This window comes from Anabas testudineus, chromosome 18 (genome assembly GCF_900324465.2).
Source record: "Anabas testudineus chromosome 18, fAnaTes1.2, whole genome shotgun sequence".
NCBI lineage: Eukaryota > Metazoa > Chordata > Actinopteri > Anabantiformes > Anabantidae > Anabas > Anabas testudineus.
The window spans coordinates 24,897,402-24,922,580 of record NC_046627.1 but is presented as its reverse complement, the minus strand read 5'-3'; the positions used below and the strand labels follow the sequence as shown (position 1 = coordinate 24,922,580).

At 39.9% G+C, this 25,179-nt stretch overlaps 1 protein-coding gene across 2 annotated transcripts in view; it reads left to right on the top strand.

The window, feature by feature from the left end:
* The window catches only part of pcxb (pyruvate carboxylase b), a 224,576-nt gene that overhangs the window by 75,956 nt on the left and 123,441 nt on the right, over window positions 1-25,179 (top strand). For both annotated transcript variants that reach the window (XM_026353535.1, XM_026353536.1), the window contains exon 12: window positions 22,054-22,236. In XM_026353535.1, coding sequence (XP_026209320.1) covers window positions 22,054-22,236 — 183 coding nt within the window. The remainder of the gene's footprint in view (window positions 1-22,053; window positions 22,237-25,179) is intronic.

Here is a 25,179-nt window from a genome sequence, read left to right as displayed (position 1 = left end):
TGTGATGGTATTTAATAATTTACTGTTTAAGTATTTCAACTAATACATATCAAATGTCTTTGTGCTGTATACAGCTCACTAACAAAGAGCTGTAAAGTGCTTTACTGAAAAAAAATATTAAACTGGCATCAAAACTCGAAGAGATTTAATAACAGGAAATGCCAAGCTTCCTGGGAGCTGGTGCAAAGACCTTGAATGCTCTTTCTCTGAGCTCTGGTTTTCAGAGGTTCGTTTTGACTCTGGTCTGAGAGTCTAGTGGTCTTGACTGAAAAGTCGAGCCATGATTTGTTCTTTCGTGTAGAATTTTGAGCAAGCAAAACAGCAGAAGCTGAAGGCTTCACAGTGTCAGGTGGTGCATGAAGAGTTTAAAGGTCAGTGGGAACTAAGCAATACTGTACTTTGAAAGCAGCCTGCAAGACCTTCAAAATCTGTCCTAACGTCAACAGGTCATCAGTAGAGTTCACATAGGATTGATGGAATATGCTTTTTTTTCCCCAGACTAAAACATTATGGCAGCTCTGTTTGAGTGGACTGTATAGAAGAAAAATGTCTTTATAATATAGAAGTCAAGTACTTAATAAGCTAAAAAGCACAATCTCTACTCTGTACAATTTGGGATCAAGTAGCAAAGTGATGAGAGGTCTGGAAACACAGGCAAGCCAGGCCAATTATTAGTAGTATGTGATGATATAATAAAAGGCAAACTGCCATTAATATATGATAGTAAAGGCAACAAGAAGGGTACAGGGGGGAGACAGGCAAATTAGGAATTAGTAAAATGACAGATACCGCAGGAAAGTAGAGGCAAAAGAAGAATAAGCTGGTAAAGCCAACTAATCTAATTTATTTTTGAATCCCATTTAGCTGATCCACAGACGGCACCAGTTACCGGCTAAATCAGTCAGGCTTAATGACCAAAATGTGCAGCACTGGGGAAACGGTAGCTTTTTAAATGCCTGTGGATTAGAGCTGGTCCTACTGGTTTAACAGATTTTTCACTGGACATAACTGGGATAAGGGCAATTAAAATAAAATTAGAAGGAACAAGAATTGCAAGAATTGGATTTTGACTAAAGCCCTTATCTAGCCCACATGCTGCATGTAAAACCAAATCATAGCAATATGACTTATCATTTAATAAGATTGAGCTCTAGCAGAGTTCCTTTGGTCTCATTCCCTGCCTTGCTCACCATGTTAATGTGCACTCAGTGATCCTGAGATCCACCTTCTGTTTTTGTTTACACGCTGCATTTGCGTTTGACTCTCTTCCCACACATGTAGAATTATGTGCCGTCCCTCTGGGCTCCAGCAAAATGATTTATCAAGCAATTTAAATGTCAGAACAATAATGAACTTTACCTGCTCACACCATATGGTTGTCAGCTAGATATCGATGAGCTTGTCTGTCAGTTGTTTTTTAGAAATGTGAGGATGCTTTTAAAGACGAGTTCAACTAGTGCACATAATTTATCTTTTCATTGTTTTCATTATTCCTTTAAATAACGCTCGCTGCCCCAGAGCTGTGAACGACGTGATCTGATAGTGAAAGTTTCATGTTCATCTGACAAGCTCTAGACAGGATTTCAACAACAAAATAAACAGCATATTTATCTAGAAGAGATAGCTAGAAGTTTTGGCTCCAGCCCTACGGCATTTGTTTTTCCATCTCCATATTATCCCCATTAACTTCCACTCACATTCTTGTCTACTTTTCCTTGCCAGTGCTGCCTGTATTATGTACTGGCTTCAGGCTCACAGGTTGCTAAGTGTCTTTTCATTGTCACACACATGTTTACATTTCACTGCTTTACTAGCGTGCCGTGGAAACATCTTTACTCTAGTTTTAGCTTCTGTTGAAATATGTGACTGCTCCTGATGTCGTGAAGGAGGCAAATTAATGTTATGGTTAATTCAAAGATGTCTTCCAGAGTCACTGAAACCCTTTTATATAAAGACAGTTGTTTTCTTAAAGAGCAGTAATTAAATGTTTAGCTTGGTTTGGTAAAGGTTAAAAGTTGGGCAGTGTCCAGCGCCCTGATGTTAGGTCATACAGAAGACAGCTACTGCCTGTGCAGTGGAGCATTTCATGCAGTGCACAGTACAGTAATAGCTTGGCTGAATGGTGATGTGTGGGCGTAACATGGTTGACACCGCTTGGGATGAAGTCTGACAACATCCTAACGTTCAACACGACGGTTTATTGACCGTTAAGCCGAGAAATGTCACACTAAGCGTCATTTAATAACAAATTTTCCACTTTGTATTTCCACAAAAAAGGACCAGAATGCATTGCAGCAGTGTAAATGTTGTCATATGGTTATGTGTAAATTTTATTAGGGTTTGCTAAAGGTGCTTTTCAGTCGCAGCTGAACTTATTTGAAGTCTTATCAGAAGCAGGAATGTTAGAAACAGGCTTTCTTAGCAGATGTTGTAGTTAAACTACAGCTTGACAGGAAGTTTGCCATCACATTTTTCTGTTTTTCAAAATATTAATCTGGTAACGTGCCAAAGGTAGTATTTAAATTCTAAACAAACAAAGGAAAAGATTAGTTTTATGTTTATTATTATAAGTTGTAAGTTCACAGATTTGTCTATATATCCGTGACATTTAGAAGTGATCAATTTAATAATTGACCATAAGCAAATACTGAAAAAGGGTCATAATTATTTGTGAAGTACACTTAATATGAAAGAAAAGGTGTCAGTATGTCATAAATTATAGAAATGTTTTACCCTAAGATAGAAATGTGGGTGGATTTGCACTTACTAGGTGGGCGTCTATATCACAGACACTCACGTTCTTTCACTCTGCTCCTTACCCCTCTCCATAGCATCTTTGAAACTAGCTCAGCAGGAGCAGAGGGCTTTAGCAGTGGCATTATACCTCTAAACTAAAATTGTCCTTGACCTTTATGGTAAAAAGGAAAGCTAAATCTCAGGGCACCTGAGTTCACCCAGTGCCATGCCAGGCTACAGCCAAAGTGAAGTCTGCTGGATGTCTCTGTGTTGTGCTGTGAGAAACAGCGTCTGGTGTTAGACACGTTACATGATGGGGATACATCACACTGTGGAGAAAAGCATGATTTCTTTTCTTCCTTTTCACAAAGCTGAGACAAATCTCCAACCAGTGTCCAGTTCACTTGAATTCAAGGTTTAGCAAACATACATCATACTTTCTATTTTATCCCTGTAGATCTGCTGTATTGAAGAATAAAGTCTCTGGTTTAACCACAAAAAAAAAACCTCCTTCACTTCAAAGACTATTCTTAGGTGTCTAGTCCAGCAAAACACCTTTTGAGTGCAGACAGGAGTAGCTCAGCTTAATATAATTAATTGCTCCCTCTGGTCCATCACGGTCATTATCCTGCTCAGATTGGATACTCTGGCTGCAGAGGTGTTGAAAGAGCACCCGGGTTAGCTGTGTAAAGAAGAGAGGTAAATGTATGTGTAGGGTGCTTGTGTTCACTTTCGGCCAATGATTACATCTTTTTATATGTGTGTGTTTAAGAATTTCTCCATGTGAGTGTTGTGTGGGCCCAGACATTTAGATTCAGTTGGAGAGAGCATGATTGGTTTTGTGCATGTGCTCGTTTTAGCATTTCAGTCAAGTCAAGAGTTGATGAGCCGAATGTCATTAATGCTAGTCGTGTGGACACCGTGCCAAGGCGGCGAGTCTCTGAAAGCCACTCATAAATCTCGCATACTACAGAGAGAGAAGAGTGAGGGTCAACAGAGACCAGTAGGAACGAGAGGGCAATGAAAGAAAGTAAGAGAGTGAAAATGCTCGCTGCACGCTGAGAGACGGCGAGGACAGCTTTCCTCTTTTCTCTCCCCAGTGTGGCCATCTGTACAGAGTGCGATTAATCATCTCGTATCCCCAGACATGGCAAGCCATTTCTGTGACACTCAAAGCCTGTGTGTGTGTGCGTGTGGATTTCACACTTGTGTATGTGTTTGCATGCCTTTGTTTGGCCGTGCTTTTAAATTCTCCGGCCAAGTATTTGCTTGTGTGTGCATGTCTGCTATTTCCACTACCATGTGTTAGCCTGTGTGTGTGTGTGTCTGTTGCTTGCCCCTGTGTCTGTCTGTGTAATAGAAAGACACAGACGACGTGTGCATGCGTGTTGGCATTTATGACACATTCTATTTGTTTACTGTGGTGCTGCAGGCGGTTATGGCCAGTCCCTGTAGAAACCAGGCATCGTCGATAGTGTTAATTAGCGACACGTCCCAAATGGTCTGCTTGACTGCAGTGTAGGGAGGGAGACACTGACACACGGAGGTGCTGTAGGGGTAAGCGTATTGGAAAGAAAGAGGGGTAGAGGTAAGAGTAATCAGTAATGACTGAATAGTAGTAATGTTTCTTAGAGAGACCGCAATGCAAATGTCAGTGGGATACATTATGCAGTACAAACTCGTACCTTCTGCTCCCACATCTACTGCCTTGTTGCATCCCAGCTCTCCTGAAAGTTTCAAGAGTGTCCAGTATATTAACAGTCTCCCTGACACCTGCAAATTGTATACCTCACAAATGGAATATTATTTATATATATTTGTGAAAGCACCAGTCACCTGCCTTTATAACACTGTCTATATAGAAGGAGCAGTGTGAACTAACTATTGGCAGCAGCTTTGGTGCACTTTCTGCATGTTGTCCAATGAGTGTAGGTCATCCAGGTTTTGAAAATATTTCTAATCTAAGTCAGACATTGATTTCAAATGTATTACATACAGGCAAGCCAGATGAAAAAATGACACACAAGCCTTAATGTCAGTTTGATGTCATCAGAAAAGAGAAGCACAACTATGCAGTTTAATGTCAAACAAGTAAAGCATCATTTTACATAACTTTGAACTATAACTCTTAAACTATAGATGGTGAAGGTGATGGCAAAAATAGCTGGTGAAATTCTCATTAGTGTTTCCATGCCATTAAAACACTTTCACTAACTTAAAAAGAGAAGCGGGGGAAATCTGAGGGATGGAGAGAGTGGAATCAAGAGGAAATCTACTATAAAGGGGAAATTAAAGGAAAGAGGTGAAAAAGGGTGAGGGATTAGTGAGTTGTGGGAAGCAGAATGAAAACTGAGATAATACAGAACCACGGCTTTCAGGAGCTAAGGAAAGACTCAAGCAGGCGAGTAAAGAACAGGGTTGAGCTGAAGGATAAATAAAATGTGTCTGGATGTTTTTGAGTTCACTTGTGAAGGAGTTTGTCCAGATGTCACTTAGACATCAGAAAGTCAGTGGTGGGGCGCACAAGAGCTTTCCAGCTGCAAAATAGATCAGGTCACTGGAGTTGGGTATTAGCACAGGAGGGAGACGAAGAGCTCTATAAAAGGACAGTGCAACTTCTGTCACCTCAGTCTGTGTTATATCAAATGAAAAAGGGAGGAGGCGGTAACTTGAAACTGGAAGATGGAGTGGAAAGAGGTTGGAGTGTAGAAAGCAGAAAATGGGGACAACTGAGTGATCTTCGAGGGCTTGGTGGGACCCAGAGCAATAGAGTGAGAGGAGAGTCCTGAGAATTAGGCCAGTTACTGGTGCTTTCTAACCAAACGGTGCTTGAGCTCCTCTCTGAGAAGGTTCTTTCTGAGCTTTGCGCAAGATTATATTAATTGCGAGTACATTTAAAGACGGGGATCAAAATGTGTATTGATGTTATGTTCTGTCTTCGTAGCTTAAACAGAGTAAAGCCACTCTGAATGAGAGACAATGATTGAGGGATACGATGGGTGGAAAGGGATTATGGGAAGGGATGAAGGAGAAACTGCTTGGCATATAGTGGGGTATAATGCAGAGTGCGAGGGAGACGATGGGATGAAAGATGGGAGCGCTAACGATGTCAGAACAGACACGAGACAGAACAGTGACACCATCTTTATATACTGGCACAGAGTGACAAGGAAAAGGGGAGAGGAGGGTAATGAGGATGAACTCGAGCTTCTGGGAGGGACTGGAAGCCAAAGTGAATGTTTGCCATAATGTGAGGCTAATGCACATGTCAACACACAGCCATTTTCCCCTTGTTGGCACGAGGAAATGCAGGTTGGGCTGAGGCTGGTGTGACAAGCAACTATGGGCAGAGATTTAAAGAGGATCCAGGGTTTGTTTATGCTGGTGCCCCACATAATGGTACTAATATGTTTTAATCAGTCTGAACCCTGCGGTGCCTGAGAATACATTTACTCAGTTTAGGTCCCAGTATAAGACGAATACTAATATATTTTAAAGATCCTGCGCCTCAGGGTGTCGAGACCATAGTGACTCAATTTGGATTCCGGCTTAATACCCATATATTTTAAAGGAGATACTGTACTAGATGTTTTTACAGAGTTATTAATCAGTGGGCATGCAGCAATACAAAACTTTCGTGACATGATTGAGTCGAATGCAACATAAAGGCATCATATAATGGTTCTAATGAGGTTAGTTGTTATTGGTGTTCTTGGTTAATAGGATTTAGTTGACCCTGTCATTATGTGTGACCCTAAGACATCCTACTTTGTCATGTTTTTCAATCATGTTGTCTCAAAAATGGAGAATTCACTGGGAACTTTTTCCTGTGCTTCTGTACAACTGAATAGTCAGCACCATAGCTATGACCACCTGTCATAACCACCTGTAGCCAGGCTATTCATTGTGAATGAGAGCTGGTCAGTAAGTCTGCACTGATGTCAGTCTGTCCTTATTTGCCAGACCAAACTGTCTGATTGAATTTTAACAAGATAAGAGTACTTGTATATTTTTAATTGGTCTGGACCCAGGGATTGAGATGTGTACTTACTTTAGATCCCCACATGACAGTTTTTTTTTTTTAACCCCAGCCCCCAGGTGGGAGTCAGCATTCACTCAGATTGGGTGTCCATGTAAGAGCTGTAGCATGTTTTACAGAGGCTTCCTCCCAGGGTGTCAGAGGCTTGCCGTGTTTAGTTTGGGTCCCCACATAACATGAGTATTATGTTTTAATGAGTCTGGTCTCCAGGGCACAAGAGGGACTATTTACTCTGTTTGGCCAGTCAGCTGATATAAAAGATGCTTTTGAAATGAAAGTACTGGCAGGGCCTGCAAGCTACAAACAACAGATTAAGAATTTCAAAGCAACACTCATGGCAACATCAACTACTTTTGTCGCTGCAGAAGATAGAGAGGGATGAAGGGAGAGATGGATGAATAATGGAGAGCATGCAGGGAGGTAGGGGTAATGAGGACAACTCTGTTGTAAGGGATTTAAATCCACAAATGATTTTAAAGTTCAGTGGCTGCTGGCAGTGACAGTCTCATTGCCTGACTTGAAAAAAAAAATAGATGAAGAAATAGTAGACAGGGGAGAAGATAAGAGAATAAAAGTGTAGAAGGATTTAAGAGGAGATGGTGTTGTGGCTCTGAATGCTCAAAATTCACCTGTTACCAGACAAGAAATTAAAGTAAGATTGAAGAAAGGGACGAGCTAAATTCTTAAAAAATAAAGAGCAAGTCCCACTTTTCTCTTTCCTGCTGATGCCTACTGGTGTCCTGTAGTCTTGTAGTACAACAATGGCTTGTCTTCTTGAATACCAAATGCACTTTGCTGAAATATTTTGATGATCGTTCTCTGCCTGGCCCCGTCTAATGGGCATGTGTGAAGTTGAGTATTGCTGAACTAAACATCTATTTTTAACCTACCTAATTGTTAAGCAGCTTTGTAACAAGATGTGACCAACTGCTGACCAAAACCAAATTTCTGATGCACGTTTAAGACCTTTGACATTGAAGTGCTTAGCAGAGATGCTTGTGCCTGCCTGGCTGTCTTTGTCCAAAGATGGAAATGGCAACAGAACGTCTCTAAAACTATGTAAAAATCAAGATACAGAATGTACCATTCTGTAAACATATGACTGTCTGGTTCAGAGCAGGAGAACATGAAAGAAGGACAAAGGGCAAGGAACGTAAATGAATTGGGGATGAAAATGATGGTGTTTTTTTCTTTTGGATCTAGTTGCCCTTTTGATAAGAGAAGGGAATGAAGGTACAGAGACAGTGAAATCGGAAGGCAAAGACGGTGAGGAGGATGCGATTAGTGCATGATACATTACTGCAGTGGTAGATCAAGGCCTCAGCATAATGATCAAAGTGCTTTTGTCCTTGCTAGAAAATAAAGAGATGTGCACACACCCCTTCACACGGGTTTTACTTTGTGAAAAATTATTGTGCAAAAAAATCACCCCTCTAACTTACCCAGTACTTTCAGTAGGGGAGTATGTTTAACGCAGTGGGAACTAGGACCACAAGGGGCTCATTCAAACGACACGGCCTCATGGGAAGAAAAGATTGGTTGGCTGAACTTTTCCTGCAATGTGACGTCAACCAGCAACGCACCGCAATTGACCAATCATGTGCACTCAAGTGTGCATTGCTGTTAGATTACTATGTAATAAGTACACATTCTTCTGCTGTTTACCTTTAGTTTGGCATGACTGGGGATGATACAGTTGTACAATCCTGTCTGTGGGATTTATAAACCAATTTGCTGTGTTTTGATGTCTAAGAAGCTTTTTAAACACTCATGGAACCAATCACTGCCAAACAACCCCCTGCAACCCGGCCGTCTGGTTTAAAACACTAATGCATCACCATCCTCCTTTTTCAGTTTCCTACTATCAATCACAGGCTAATTCTTTAGTTTCACTGATAAAAATGTAGCTCATTAATTTACTGTTCTTTACAGCGCATGGGATTTTGCTGGAGCAGGGATGAAAGTGGGGTCATGAGCAAAATTTAACTGATGGGAAATTAATTTCGGAGCATGTGCATGCATGCATTAAATGATCACATTTATATATGAGTGTATACACTGTCATGCAGTTTCAAGTGGCTGTGCTGCTGTGGTTTTTGTTTTTCTTTAAGAGGACTGTGATTGAAAAATGTTTTGATGTGGATGGAGAGGCAATAGAAAAAATATTTTTTTCAATGGAACAGAAAGAATGGACGAAAGGGTCTTTTTGTAAGAGTAGGGAAATGGTGTTTACAGTACGTCTTGCAATGGGAAGGAGGAACTGTGGATAGACCTTTTGTGCGGGGGGGTGGAAGAATATTTGCAGCGAGAGCAAAATGCCAGTCGAGAGGGTTGAATCAGAGGGGACGATGCAGAGTTAAAGCTGAAAAGAAAGAGTGATGGAGAGACACAAAGGCCAAGCTGGAGGTGAAATTGAGGCAAATGGCAAAGAGATGGCTCAAACTCACCAAAAGGTGGTGGGTGAGAGATACAGTGAGGGACGCTAGATGAGAGAGGATTAAGAAGGATAAAGCAGTACCTGAAGAGCCATTTGGCAGATAACAAGGAGTTTTAAAGTGGAATAGGAATGACTAGGGGATGACTGTGTAACTAAAAAAAAAACAAAAAAAACAAAAGCTGACATATATGTGTGGATGGATAGATAGATAGATAGATAGATAGATGGATGGATAGAGAGATAGATAGATAGTGCCTGCTCCCTTTATTCCTATTTTCATCAAATCATCCAGCGTGCAATATATTTGGAAGGAGTTGCACAGGTTTGCAGCTTGTCATTTTGTTTTCTTCTCAGCTGTCATCATCTGTCTCTCTTCCTCACTCCCACGTTTCTTTGCAGTTTCCACAACATACAACTTAGTCAAACACGTGAATTTTTGTTTTTTTTAAAGCCGTCTTCTTAAAAATAGATGTGTGGCTGATGTTTTGGCTGAAATCCCCTGACATATGTTAGTTAGGGCAGGATAAATGCAGCCTCTTTCCTCCCTCTGTACACTCTCTCAGGTTTCTCCACTTCATACAAATGGATGCACTAATGTGTTGAATGGGATTGCAAGCAGTTGCGAAAATGTTCCTCAAAAATAAGATGAATGTGCACTAAACTGCACCCAGCCCGCTGACGTCTTGCTACTTCTCTAATACAGTCACAGTGTACATTTTTCTGTAATGTTTAGTTTCTTTAACCGTCTTTATGGGCTCTTTGATCGTCTTGATGTAGCCTTTGTAATACATCATTTCTCACTTTTCTGTTTTGTGTTTTGTATCCTGCTTATAATTTACATTTTTCCCTACTCTTCTTTGCATTTTGCTCAGCTCCAGTGTACTCCTACTTTTAGTCTCTGCCAACTTTTGGTAGTTTATCTGCCACTATTTCTGTTTGACTAGGCGACATTGCACTCCGCCTCTGTCTTCTTTGTCAATTCCCCTTACACCTATGTTTTCCTCCCTCAACTTTGCTCTGTTTCTCTGTGTGTTATGTATTTAATGCCTTTGAGACCTGCAAGTCTTTGCCAGTTCAGCTTGGCTTGACAATGAAACGGTTGAACTGTGTATGCAGGGAGGGAGGGGAGAGGAGATGGAGAATCGTGATAAGGTAACAGATTGAGGTTTGAGGAGGGCCTCATTTGTGATGTGGCACATTTGGATTGAGAAAATTAGACCAAAGAGGAAACAAAGGACATCAAAATAAGCAGTAAAACTAGAAGCAGTTGAGAACAAACCTGACTGTATTTTCTACATCATAATATAGACGTGGTAAAGTATATTTTAAGTGACAGGATCAGACTGTACAAACCAGATGAGTGTGATGCACTGTGTGACGGATGTGTTGCATAATGTAATGACATGGAAAAACTATTCTGTCAGAGGAGATCACTCTCCTGACACAGTGGTAAATCACTGTACAGGCTGATGGCTCCTGGCTGGAATGACTTCACAACGTATTTTTTTGTCACAGCTGAGCTGAAGAAGCCTCTTACTGGAAGTGTTGCATGGTTTGAAAAGCAGGTTGTGGAGGGGATGTGAGATAATCTCCATTATGCTCAACCGTTGGTGCAGCAGCCTCGTTTCCACAAGCACAACTGCAAGGCCTCCAGAGTCTCCTGCACATAAGTGTGACTGTTTATTGCTTTGTCAGTGTGATGGATTGCTTTTTGATCATGATGGATGAATTGGAGCAGATGTTTAATGAAGACTGGTGACTCATTTCATCATCAAAGCAGCTGGCACATATTCGCCTCATACATATTCCTTCGCTTAGAAAGAGTTAATGTCTTAATTTTCTCATTTGATTTGATTTTATTTATACTGATACTTAGTATACATTGCTGGCAGTTTAATAGTTTTAGAGAACATGCAAACCCAACAGTATTTTTAAGTATTTTTATTGTCTCATAAATAAAAGCATGGTGTCCAGTTAACTGCAGTATCTTTTTAGTTGTGGATCATATTCCTTAAATCTAGCTGATTGTAACGTTTTCATAATAAACAAATGACAAAATAAAGTGGGAAGGAAAGGATCGGGGTGGCAGATACATGGAGAGTAAAAAAAGATGGTCTAAGAATGGAAGGAAAGAGTAGTAGTAGTAGTAGTAGTAGTAGTAGTAGTAGTAGTAGTATGGAAAGAGCAGTGGAGGTGTAGTGACCTACTTAGCACTAACTGAATGCTGTTTGGTATCCACTGTACAGAGAGGAGGAAAAGATGGGTGGAGAGTGAAGGCAGTGAGTAGACGAGGAGACGAAGAGAGAGAGGAAAATGTTTGGCAGCCATATTGGATTTGTCTGATTGCCGTGAGATGACTATCTAGTGCTTTGTGTAGTACTGTACTTCTGTGTGCACGCTCACGAACACAGGTTTTCAATGACTCCCACTATGCCTCCGAAAAACCCCACACAGCACTCAGACTGCTTGTTTGTATTTGGATTTTCTCCTTCCCATTTGTGAGCGTGTTTTGATCTTCATCTGTATTCCACATTGTCATTCCTATCCTCGATGTCCCTCCCCTGCCACATCCTCCCTTCCTCTCTAATTGTATCACACTGATATTACTCCTGTCTGCTTGGACAAATGTGTAGTCCTGTAGGTCAAAACTGGCAGGTATATGTTTCAATAATCACGTCCCCTCAACTCACTTTTCCTGTATTTACTGTGTGTGTGTACACGCGCAAGAAATGTAGAGTAAGACCAGGGACTGAGAGGTGAAGCTACCTCACATTTAGCATGATTGAATGATTAATTTGCAGTGTGTTTGTATGGCTAACAACACATCAGTATCCTGCAGCAGCCTCCGGTCTTCAAGTTGACTTCATTTTTCATTGGTTGTTAGTTTGTTTGTTTTTATTTGAACAGTTGACCAACTATTGAACATTATAGAAAATCCTGTCATTAACATTTATCAATAATAAAATGTTTATTTATGTGACTCACTGAAGTATTTATAAACATAAAAATAATAATTTAACAACTATAGTTTATATGATAAAAAACACATTCACAACTCGATGTTTTAATTGGAAAGTTTTATGATGCATGTGTCTATTTTAAGGCTATATTCAAGATATTCCATTAATATAGTGTATATACATTATTTAGATAATTCATATGAAGAACAGGTGTATTACATGTTTTTCCTTATGTGGCACCCTCATATAAATACCCTTCATGTTTTGTACGTAAGTGTTTCTGGGTGTTGTACAAGTGGACTGTTACTTAGCCCGGGATAATTGCAGCTCTATTCAGCATCAGTAGAGAGTATTTTAAATTGCATTGTATATTGCATGATTAGATAGAGCACTTAGCTGATGCTATTCAGAGCAGCTTGATACATCTGGTGGGGTAAAGTAGTTTAATGGTAATCCAAAAGGTTGACATTAAAGAGGAAGCACTACTGGGGAAAGTCGAGGAAGTAGGTGTTGCCTCCAGAAATGTTTGGCATCATCACAGAGAGAAAGATGGAGAGTGACTTTGCAGCACTCATGAAAGTTGAAAGATGGTTTGAACTTTATTTGAGCCAGAAGGGAGAGAGAGAGAGAAGTGGAGACGCGCCAGAGCAATGGCCGAGGCATCCGCCGCAGGGCAAGAAGTTCCAGGTGCAGGGGAAAAAAAAATAACATGCCGTTAATATTTCACTGCCAATGAAAAGTAAGACACACTGGTTGAGGATTCAAATAACTTCGCTTCTGCTATGCGACTTGGAAATAAATGTTTAAACAGACATGAGGGATCAAAGGAATACATGTGATACACTGGATTAGTAGATAACTCTAATTATTACCAAATACAAAGTACAGCTGATGCTGATGGTCAGTATATATATACCATGAATACATGAACAAATGTCACAACATCTAGTTTAAGCATGAAATATTTTCATTGTAACACTAAGCAGATGCAGCTATGAACTTTTGTTTGTATCACAGTCGATTGCGTACACACACTGCAGGTTGTATCAGAGCTTTGAGTCTGTAAATGTATGATTTAAAAAAACAAACAAACAAAAAAAAAAACAGGGACAGATGGACATAAGGCGGAGCAGTTATGAAGGTCATATGTGGACATCACAGAACAGACGGGGGGTGCTGCCTTGTCTGGGTTACGCGTTCTTCTCTCTTGACTTCACTCGGCCTCTGTTTAGTTGCTTGAAATATCAGTAGTTGTCTTCTGAACCACGTTGGCTCAGACATCCGGAACATGAGTGTAGCTTTATATTGTCCTGATAGCTGTGAGTGGGATTTGTTTGTATTCATCCATCCATATCCAGACACCTTGTTCTTTCACAGCACAACTATGTAGCTCATCTTGTGTGTCAAACTGTGTGTGACACGGCTGGAGGTCCACCCAAATCTGGACAGCTTGTATCAAACATGATTGTGTGTGTGCGGGTGGCAGGCATTTGTGTTTTTCTGGTTTGAGAAAACATGAACATTTTAGTCTAACCTGTTTTAGCAGCTGGGAACGTAAAGCTGTGTGGTCCTGTTTTTTAAATTATGAAGCGCAGGTAAGAGGGAGAGTGGAGTGGATTGTATGTAAAATAGAAATGAGAAGGGAATGCTTAATGAGGATACGTGATGGGAGGAGAGAAGAAAATAGAGATTTTTGAGAAGGGAAAGAGGGTTCAGGTGGAAAAAAAAAAGCCAGGCGAAGAGCTATGCAGTGAGAAGGAAGACTAAGAAAGAAAAAATAGATGTGAGGAAAAAGACGGGAATGTAAGGGGGATGAAAGGAGACAGGGAAATAGTAGAAATGATGATAGGGGAGATGAGGAGAATGTGAACAGAGAGGAAAATTAGAGTGTTCTGACGAGGAGTGGAAGCAGAGCAGAATGGGCAATAATTGATAGAGAATTCAGAGAGCGAGAAAAGGGAGAAAATGAAAAGGAGGAAAACTGGAGAGCAGCAGAGATCTTCTATTGCTCATTAGGGTCATTATACCTCCGTCTGGTGCACACATACTTACACACACTGAGAGGATTGAAAGGAAAAGCCAATTTAGTTGAGTATAAAAAAAACGAGCATTTTGATAAGTGTGTATGTGTCTCAACATAGTTAGAACGTTTGTTATGAAGCATGATGCAAACATACTAGATTTTGGGGCTTGACCTGTAATTGCACTGCTGGTGGTCTGAAATGCAAAACAGATAATGATTAGAGGGATAAGGAAGTCAGAAGGAAAAACAAAAGTCTGAGTAAGGAAGGAAGAAAGCAAAGAGTTCAAATCAAGCCAGAATGAAGGGATAAATAAAGCAAGCGATGCCCCAGGGACTAAGACACCGAGTGGGAGGAAGAGGGAGAGTGATAATGGTTTGGTGAGATGGGGGGAAAAATGGAGCAGGAAATGAAGGTGAAATTGAAATGGAAAGGTGTGGTTATGTTTGGATTTCTGTACTAGAGTAAAGGAAACGGGGCCAACATAGCTCAAGTATTACATTTTTAATTTGTAATAGACCATCCATATGCTTCTAGAACATCATATATGGCTGGTTCAGTTTGATCTTTAGTAAGAGGTACGATCGAAAAAGGGTATTAAATTGTACTAGTTCACATTATGCCTGCTTCTACACTAGCAAGGCAAAGAATGAACAGTCTATTAGTGAAATTGGATCGGTCATGGCTCCCTTGTTTCAAGCTTTGGGAAGGACTTGTGGAGGGTTGGAGAAGACGGGGAATGACTTTTAATTAAAGCAAGACCAATACGTTCCCCTGTCATCAATGCTGGTCACCAGTCAGAGTGGCTGGAGAGATCTCGCCAAGCTAATGCAGGCAGTAATTCACAGAGGAGGTCTCGGTAATGATTTAAAACAAAGGGGTACTGCGTGCGTGCGTGCGTGTGTGTGTGTGTGATAGTGAAGGTGTGGAAAGGCCTCAGTAATGATCCACAACAGGCATGGTATCTTTAATCAATGTACCTGATTTTCAATATCAAAGTGGATCAATGTTTTGTTTGCTTATAGCCAGTATCATCCCTGGGTGACCTTTTGATGTCTTGAATAATCGTGTAGCAGTAGGACAGATGATCAACTGGAGCACAGCTCACTGAGGATAGAGGACGTGCAGGATGTTTGGGTACAGAATACCGAATAATTTTTGACTCTGTGTTGAATCACTGTCTATCGTCTACTGTCCAGGTTTATAACAGGGGGTTGAATCAAGTTTTCTTTTTCACACAAACTGCCATGTTGATTTCTAAATAATGTCTAAATGTGAAATACAGAGTAATTAAAACACCCAACAGAAGAAAACTTACACTAGAGAAATCGCAGGCATGTAGAATTGGTGTAATATGTGCTGGTGTGTTTCTTGCTTTTGTAAAGGGAATGCAATAGCGTTGCACTCTGTGGTAACGTCGTGCAGCATAGATGCTCCAATTTTTGTTTTAGATCCTCCGACCCCTCAAATGCATCTTTTTGGTTTGATCAATGATTGAGCTATTGGATTTTGTTTGGAGCTGCAATTGAGACCACTATCCAGACACTTTTCAGACTTAGGAGGTTTCACAGCATAGAGTCGGATAATATCAAATGCTAATACAATATGATCACTAGAACATTAGTGTTATTAAGCTCACAGTGTCACAGAGTGAAATAACCAGCCTGCTGAGTTTCCTACTTTCAAAAAGTGCTTGATATACTGGCTCAGGGGGCTTGCAACGGCAAACCAGATTTTAATTCAGCACATTGCACTTACATGATACAGACATGCATCCTAGTCATTTGAGACATCAACGCACCCAGTTTTGAAGGACAGAAGTAATTAAATTAAGAGATAGCCAGATTTTTTTTTTTCCAGGGCTGGCCATAAACTGTCACCAAATTCCTTGGGAGTCAACCCACTTACACATTTAGCCATGGAAGGAAAAGTAGGAAGATGCTTCTGAGACAGAGTTTCTAAAACTAGTGACAAAGTTGTGAAGTTAGCAACAGTTTCTGTGTCAAATTGTTTGTCTTGGAGTTGGCATGGCACGCTTTACCAACCCCAAAAATGTTCCTAAGCAGGAAACCGAAATCTAAACCTGTACTCATGGGCTGGGAGACAGAGCGAGAGAGGTTCCACTTTGTACCTGGTGATGCACATGGCCCATGTGACAAAGAAAAGCACAGCATATGGTTTTCATGGTGGAGCATTTGTGAAGCACTTCTTTGGAAGCATCAAGCTTTGCTAGCCAAAATCAATTACCAGTAAACAAAGCATGTTGTTTGCCTCTTCTGTTCTCCCCGTCTCACTTCTCTCACCTCTGTTCTCAGCTACAATTGTCATGAATCATAGACACAGCTCGACTTCAAACTTTAACACTGCACCTGTATTCTCTTCTCATCTTTGTGTGTTATTCTGTCTTTTTTTTAATGCCTCTCTTTATCTCTCTGTGCCTCTGTCTCTCCGTATGCTCCTCTTCCTCTCTAATTGGTACGCCATCAGTTGGAGCTCAGATATTGCTGTCACTTTGTCGTTCACACACATGCACAGAGCTGGCAGACTGTGTCAGCTTAGCGCTCCCTTTCTATATGTTGGCTACAAGTGCATCCATCTTGACTCTTTGAACGCCATACATAAACAAAACATGGCACCAAAGAGGGGAAGCTACCTTAGGCTGCAGTAAGCCTGAGCTGGGTGAAAGTCAAGGGGGAGGTGACAGCTGAGTAAAGGTGATCAAACTGTAAATGAGACTTGGTGGAGGGATTTGCAAAGCTGGACACAGAGTGGATAGGAAATTACCTTGATGGGAAATGGCTCGTGGAGAGTTTTGGAGAGTTTTTAGTGTCATTAGAAAATCTAACCTGGTCTAGGGTCCACTTAAAGGAGCCTGAGGGTTTGGGGCATCACATTACAGCTCCTAAATAGCTTTAGACAGTGACCGTATCGGTTTCAGATGAAGTTCCACATGTCTTTTTTTTTTTTTTTTTCCACAGCTTTATTAAGTCAGCAGGCAGCAATGTCCTGCAACATCTTTAAAATCACATTTCATACATCGACAGTAGACTGATTTGCTTGGTGAGACAGTGAGCTGGCGGAGATCTAAATATTCAGTGAGGAAGCTTAAATGGGCGGGATTATTAGCTAAAACGAGACTCCAAATAAAAGTTGTCTTTCTGCTCCTGCTCTGTGTAAATGAGTAATTCTTTGCTAAATTTAAACATTGACTTATTCACCTCTAAACTGCTGCTAGAAGACAAAGAATTTATGTATCAACCTGGCAACATGTCCTGTGAACTGTGTGATATGTAGTTGACATTAAACGAAGGACCGGTGATCACTTTCAGGCGTTTTGCCCTGTGGTTAAATACAGTGAAATTAAATTCCTCTCTTTTAGCCCAAGAGACGTGTCTCTCTTGTCCATATATAATTTACAACGGTTAGTGTGATATTTATCTTCATGATAAATTGCAACCCATTGTCACACATCGACTGTGACAAATGCACACATTTCTTACTGCATTTCAGAGGTTTGGTTATCTCCAATTGTTGGATAAAACCTATTTAATCACACAGCCGCGGACATCAGAAGAACACTGTTCTGTTTCCTAAAATAAATGTTCAGGCATACTTCTACTACATTTTTTTAAAACGACATTCTGTTTTGCCTTATTACACTAGAATTGCACCATTTCGGCATGGTCAGCTGAAACGGTGGAGCTGCACTTTTCATGGAGTTACCCTCTTTGAGTTTAGATTTTTTTGCTTTCTATGGGCTCACTAAGTTTAATGGGCTTCTGAAACAAGACACAATTTATCATAAAAGATGTATCAGTGGGGAAGTAAGCTTGTTTATATGAATTCTTTTTTTTTTTAAGACTGAAGTACTGAAGCAGTGGGATTTTTTATGTCTCAATCCTCTTTCATATATAACAGAGAAGCATACTGCTGACCTGTGCTGCAGAGGAGACTTTCTAAGAAATCTGATACAGAGCACAGAGAAATGGAAGTGTAAATAATCCCATAAGGACAGAAAGCTTAAAATTAAGAACACAGGAGAAAACTGTACTTGGCAAGGAAGTCTGCAGCAACAGGTGAATGTGCAATGCAATCTGGGACTAAGTCAGTGAGATGTATTTGTCAGCGGAACCATCTAAATCTTATGTGCTTAAATTATTACTTACTGTGAATATCGAGACAGAACGAGAGGTAAGACCAAGAGAGACAATGACACGCAGAGAGTGAGAAAGAAGAAAGTGGGGTTTTCTTGTTAGACAGCACCCTGTGCTGAAAGAAGCTGACACCTGGACTTCAATTATTTACATGGTACTTGACTTTTCATTCAGCTCTGTCTCTACGTCTCTCTGTGCTCTTTCTGGCTGTGAGATCTTTAGTGGCACTTCTTGGCCTTAAGTCCTCGTTGAGGGCGTGAGATGAACTAGCTTGTGTCTGTGGGTTGTTGCTGTGGCACCATTCATCTCAGATGCCCTGAAGTCAAAATGAATATACGTAGTTATTATTTAGAAATGTGCGTTTTCCCTCATTAGTGCAGAGCAGCCCAAAGTAAATATGCAAATAGATTCATACAGGCCAAATGAGCAAAAAGTGAGCAAATATTATTTGATTAATGGAAGTAATGGTTGGGAAGTCAATATCATTAAGGCCATGCAGGGTGCTTGAAATTTCAGTCCTAGGTTTTTTTTTTTTTTTTTTTTTTTTTTTTATGTTTTTCCCTGCAAAACAACTTTTGTCCATGTGGTTATAATAACAGAGGCTCCACTATGCTAGTTTTGTGTTTTCCAGGCAACTACATTTTCCATATATATGTTTGTGCAGTAAAGTGGAACAGGAAACATCTGTCTTGCTGCATGTTTGATTAGTCTCCTGACACCAACAGGACAAGATTGTTTACAGCTAGGAATTCAATTCAAAACAACATTTGCCCGTGTTTCAGGGCTGAAAATGGTTTGTGTGAGCACATGTGCGGGATTTATACCTCATTGCTTTCCAGTGCATTTTGAAGTGTGTTATTCTTAATTGATGTAAATGTATTTGCTGTATTTAGGTTTCTTTGTCTTGATCCAGTTCAGAGACTCGACAGCCTTAAGTTATACTTTACAGTGTACCTTTCAGGCCTTTTATGGGAAATAAATATAATAGGTAATATATAATGGGTATATAATAGGTTGATAATATAAATACATAAGTCTCACAAGCAAATTGTGTCTGATAATATCAAACAAAAGAAAACACAAAAACATCTATCAAGTTTAATCACTAGCACTCATAACATCCAAATACTGATATATAATTTATATGATTAACATTTAGCTAAGTGTGATTAATTCTTATTGTTTCACTGGGCATTTTAGTTTTTAATGATCATTATCCAATGTGGCTACTAAGCAGCCACACAAACATGCCCTCAGCTTGTGTGGCTGTATTGTCCATGTTAAAGGAAGCATCAGTTTCCTTGTGAGCAATATTTAGCATTTTAACATGTGGCCCACCCCCCCAAAAAAGCCAGATTAACAGAAGGTTAAACAATATAGATTTTAACCAGGGGCATAGAGAAGGTTTATAGGGCACTTTTCATGGCATCAGCACAGAGTAAATAAAGGCTGTTGTTTGGTATTTACTGGTTACTTTTTAATATTTTTGTTTTTACATCAAACTCCATATTCAGTTTTCACATGTTTTCAATTTTGAAGTTGGATACACTCTTCTTGTTTTACTTAAGTTGAGCCTGTTGCAATTACTATGCTTCACGATCACTTCATTACTGTCAGCCACCCAAGTCATTGTTTTTTACTATGACTATTGTGCCAACAGTTTCAGTATTTGAAAAGTGGAGGGGAATAAAGCGCCCTCCTGTAGAGACTGAGGTTATTTGCTAAAGCAAGAGTGTTTTGAACAATAGTCACCACCTGAAATGTATCGGTCAATATTGAGTAAAAAACTAGTCTTTCTTCATGAAACCTTTTGTGCAGACACAGCTGTTGAAGCTCAGCTAAATAATAAACTGCAATTTCACATCACCAGTTTGTTTTTCTTCTGTTATAATCGGGTTTGAATTTAAATCATTCATTTTACGCAGACAAGCCAGCACCATGAGTTACTCACATCAAAACTGTGAGTGGAGCTTGTAGTGCTGATGGCCGGCCTCAAGCTTTTAAAATCAAAGGGGAGTGCCAGGTTTTATGAAAATCACTACCTGGAGATTGGGACTTTGAGCCTTGAAAACCTCATGTGGCACAGGTGCAGGAGCAGCATGCGTGGGCAGCGATACTCACGACAGCTTCCTTTAATCCAACATCCTATACTTTTACAGCTTTATATACACAGTCACATCTGATTTGGTGCTCATTTAATGTCAAAGATCAGAACTAGTGAAGGACATTTCTATTTCTATTTCTTTGCATACAGTTCCTTATGATGCTTAAGGGGTGTGCGTGTTTCTGTGTACATTTTGGTGCATGTTTCCATTAATACCTCGGTTCTGTAACAAGACAATAAGATTGATCCATTCGTTTTTTTTTACCAAAAGCCATCTGTCATCTCATAATCCTATACAATATTTTTTGCAACCGTGCTAACATTATTTTGAGCCATTGGATGAAAAAATTGCTCAAAGAAAAAAAGGGGTAAAATCACTCTAGATTACAGAAGCTGTAAAACTGTAAAGAGCAGAAAGCCTTTGAGAAAATATTGTTGGTCATAAATGTTGGCAGCTCTGCACATCTACATTGTCTGAAAATATTACTAGCATATCACCAGTGTGGCACAACATTGTTATAATTATAATTTCTACTCCTCTTTCTCTTCCAGGCCTCGAGGGGCTCCATATGTTGTAGTGTTAAACAGTCCTCACTCTCCTCTTCAAATCTCCTCTCCTCCCTCTCTGCTCTCTTGCCATGTGGTTTGGAACAGTCCAGACTTTCCGTTTCTCACTCATGTCATGCTTGTTTTCTCACCTCATCCCCTCATCAGCTCCTTGCTTTTACTACCTTCCAGGAGCAGGTTAAGTTACTTACACTCTTGGCCCATATTAGATGTGATGCTTTGCATTCATGTGCTGCAGTGCACTAACAAGGTTTTAACAAATGATGTGAATAGTGCTGAGATAGAAGCAATGAAATGGAGGAAAACTAAAATTCTGCATCACTGCACTGAAACTGTCAACTCACAATCATTTATTAATATAGCAAAATGACATAATCTTCCTTTTTTGAATCATAGTCATTTGACATCATTCAAAATCATTTCTGTGGATGCTGTCGCATTGAGTGACATGCAATCATCCGCATACTTGTGGCGCTGGGCTTTTAAGAAAAAGGTCTGAATTTCCCATCAAACATTCCATCAAACTTTTTTGTGATGGAAAATGTTTGAGTTCAGAGCGATCTGGAACAAGACTGGGTTGCAGTTGCTTCGGCAATTATTTCCTAATTGCTATAAATTAAATGAATTACAGCGGAACAGCAGTTGCTCGATTGAGTTACTGTAAATATTTGTATCTGAATAGTGTCTTAAAATATACATTCACTGAAATTACTAGTGTAGGATGTCACAATAATATCCCTAATGAACATAGAAAACCTTAAGCTGTGCTGGTGCTTTTTACTGCACAATCTACGGGAATACTGTATATGATAAATGATAAAATGTTATAATTTTACACTGCCCTGCATCCAAATTATATGCACTTAGTGTTGAGGAACAATTGACAATTCCAACTTTATCTTCAGAATGTTAAGTGAGACAAATTGTGTTTATTATGTTTGTTTTTACAGTTCATCTGCATCTACTTAAACACACTCTTTTACATTACATATTTATATTATATGAAGTCCCTCTCTTCAACCCTGTTTCCACCAGGTCTTCCGCAGCGGTGAAGGCATGGGCATCCGTCTAGACAGCGCCTCGGCTTTCCAAGGTGCCGTCATTTCACCACACTATGACTCCTTGCTGGTAAAAGTCATCGCCAGCGGGAAGGACCTGCCGACAGCATCTTCAAAGATGAGCAGAGCCCTGGCTGAGTTCAGAGTGCGAGGGGTCAAGGTAGGACAATCAGCCACTTGTGCTTGATGGTGCTGGTGCATTGTGTGGCTCTTTTTCATGTTTTTTTCAACAGTGACACCTCGAGCTCATAGAAATCTCAGGAGATTATGTCAGAATGCTTTGTTGTCTAGTTGGGAAGTAGGGTAATCGTCTCAGACCCTGAACATTTGACATGAGGGGTATTTCTTGACATCAGAAGTATGAATTGGATGGTGTTCTCTGTGTGGTGGCCTGCTGTGGGTCGCTTGTTAAGTGCCTATTAAAAACTGTTCACGCATGTCCAGGATGGTTGATGATGTGATCCAGTTGAAACTGAGAGTGAAAGAGTACAAGTGAAGTGGTGTCCTATCAGTGTGTGAAACTACTACAGTATACAGTACATGTTTACAAAAAGACAGATTTGTCTAATTTTGAGGGAGGTTGAACTAAACACGATCAGCTCATACAAAGGGTTGTTACCAGGCAGTGAGCTGCAGAGGTTCTTCAGGTACCTGTCATATATGCTAATGATGTTGTGAATTGGATAATTTCATAGTCTTTTATCTATATTGGCTTATTAATTAAATGTGTTTATTATATAATCATATTTTACATTTTTGGTTAGAAACCACCTGTAAAAAATAAAAATAAAGTGACCGTCAATCTGAAATCACCTGGATTTTAGCAATTAAAAAAAAAAAAAACAGAAATATGGTATTCTTCAGCAAGCCACGCTTTAATGGATAGCTGACATTTTATAAGGCCAGTTGAGTTGAATTAAATGAGAATGAGGCACAGACTCATTTTACTTCTTCTGCTTTACAGACAGGTCATTTGCACATTTGCACATTCAATTTTCACTCTGTAATTAAAAATTTACTGTTTGGCTGAGTCTGTAACACATGCAGGGAGCTCATAACACGTTTCCTCAGCACATTGTGGAGAAAGCTGTCCTGAGCTACACTAACTTCAGAAAGTATTCCGACTCGTTCACTTTTTTGTCCATATTGTGTTTTATAGACTTATCTAGGAAGACCCCGAAGCTGCAATTGTTTCCAAAGGTCTTCCAAGTACCACATGAGGTTTTAGCCATTTAAAATTATTAAAATTTACAACATAGTGTGCTAGTTTGCCACGGGCCATGAAATAACCCTGAGCAAGGTTAATGGTAGCCGAAAATAAAGGACTTGATTTTAGGTTGAAACCAGGCAAGTGAACTAGTTGTTGGCAGTTGAGAGTACCTGGTGTTTTTACTGTTGTTATAGTGAAAGGCAGTGAAACAAGTTTGTATTCTAATAGTGTAACGTTTTCCAGTCATTAAATCCCAGTAACAACAATTTGAAAGCTGAAATGCCATTAACTGCTTTTTAAATTGTTTTCTCTGTGAATCTGTTAGATGAGGAGAAAAATGAGAACTGCTGCTTATTTTATTTTTTATTTTCTGCAACACTCCAATTAAAGAGAGCACTTTCACATCCGACTTCTGTTGTGTAATAACAGGGGTGTAAATGAACTGAGAATGAATGTCAGCTGTGGTTAATTAAATTAAATTTTAAATTAACCAATTAATTTAAATTAATTTGGGGGTGTGACATATCTATAGATCAGTAGCAGTATTTTAAAAGGCAAACATAACCCTGGTATATTTGTACTATAATTGTATCTAAATCGGATGTTTTTTTGTTTTGTTTTGTCGTGTTTCCTACCTGTAATAAGCTGGAAATGGAGGCCATGATAAAAAAAAGGATGGTTTAGCCAGTGGAACTGAAGCTTCTATCAGCTCAGTCATAAAAATTCCTCAGTCTGTTTTGAATTAATCATAATGAGGTGAAATTGCAAGTCAAATTAGTCTTCTCAACTCTAATTTTTCATTTAACTTGGGCTGCACTTTACAAACTGTCAGCACAGATTTAATAGATTAATTTTCCCTTCTAATAGAGTGAGAAAGTGTTTGATGTTAGCCCAGACTTGATGGGCCTGTGGACAATGTTCTTTGTTCTCGTCACTGTGGTTTATGTAAATGAACCTTAGGATGTGATCCTAATGGACCTCTCCTCCAGTGGCTGCAGTTGAAACACTTCTCAGCTCCGTTACGGACAAATGACCAATCGGGGAAGCGTGTTCCGAAATCAAGTGGCTGTGAGAAACCTTGGTCATGAATGAAAGTTGTTGCTCTTAGTACAGCTGCTGGTAGAGAGAAATCAAGGCAGCTCCTTGGAATGTGTGCAAAACTGACAGCTTTTTCTTCTCTTCAGACACTGCTGAATGTAAAGTCTGCCAATTGGGTTTAACGTCCTGGAGTGAAAACATCCAAGCACTTGTGTCCTTGTCACTGTCTCACAATGGCATTCCTGTCAAAGTATGCTCAGACTCGTTTTACACAATTGTTGTGATGTGTCGTCTTCGTGGAGGGGCAGTGAACCCCATTCCTCCTCAGCAGCCAGATAACCATCTGAGATGCATCCTCACTTTCTATTCGTCCTCCCTCCTCGTGTTTTCCAGTTTTATAATGGTGCATCACATCATCTTGAAAAAAGACATTACGCAGGACACACTAATGCACGCTGAGAGCCCACACGTCCATCTTACAGTACCAACTAGTTAATAGCCTCCACCTGGCATCAACCCGTTTAAATCTATAACTAATTAGCTCTCTGCCGTGAAGACCAGATGGTTCCTGAGAACCTGGATCATGTATTATAGAACCGAACTGACTGAAAGTTTCCTATTACTGGGGACATTTTGTACTGTGCTGCCCTAAAAAAAAAAAAAAGCGGTTGAAGTCAATAGTTTGTGATGTGACTTCAGTTTGACGTGAACATGAATCATCCAGTGCGTCACTTGACTTAACGTGAGATCGTTAACCTTTATCTTTCCCTGTCTCTGTCCCTTTGAGGATGCACATTCATGTGGTGAAGGTGGCCACTGAACACAAAGCCCAAACGAAGCATAAAACAATTGAGG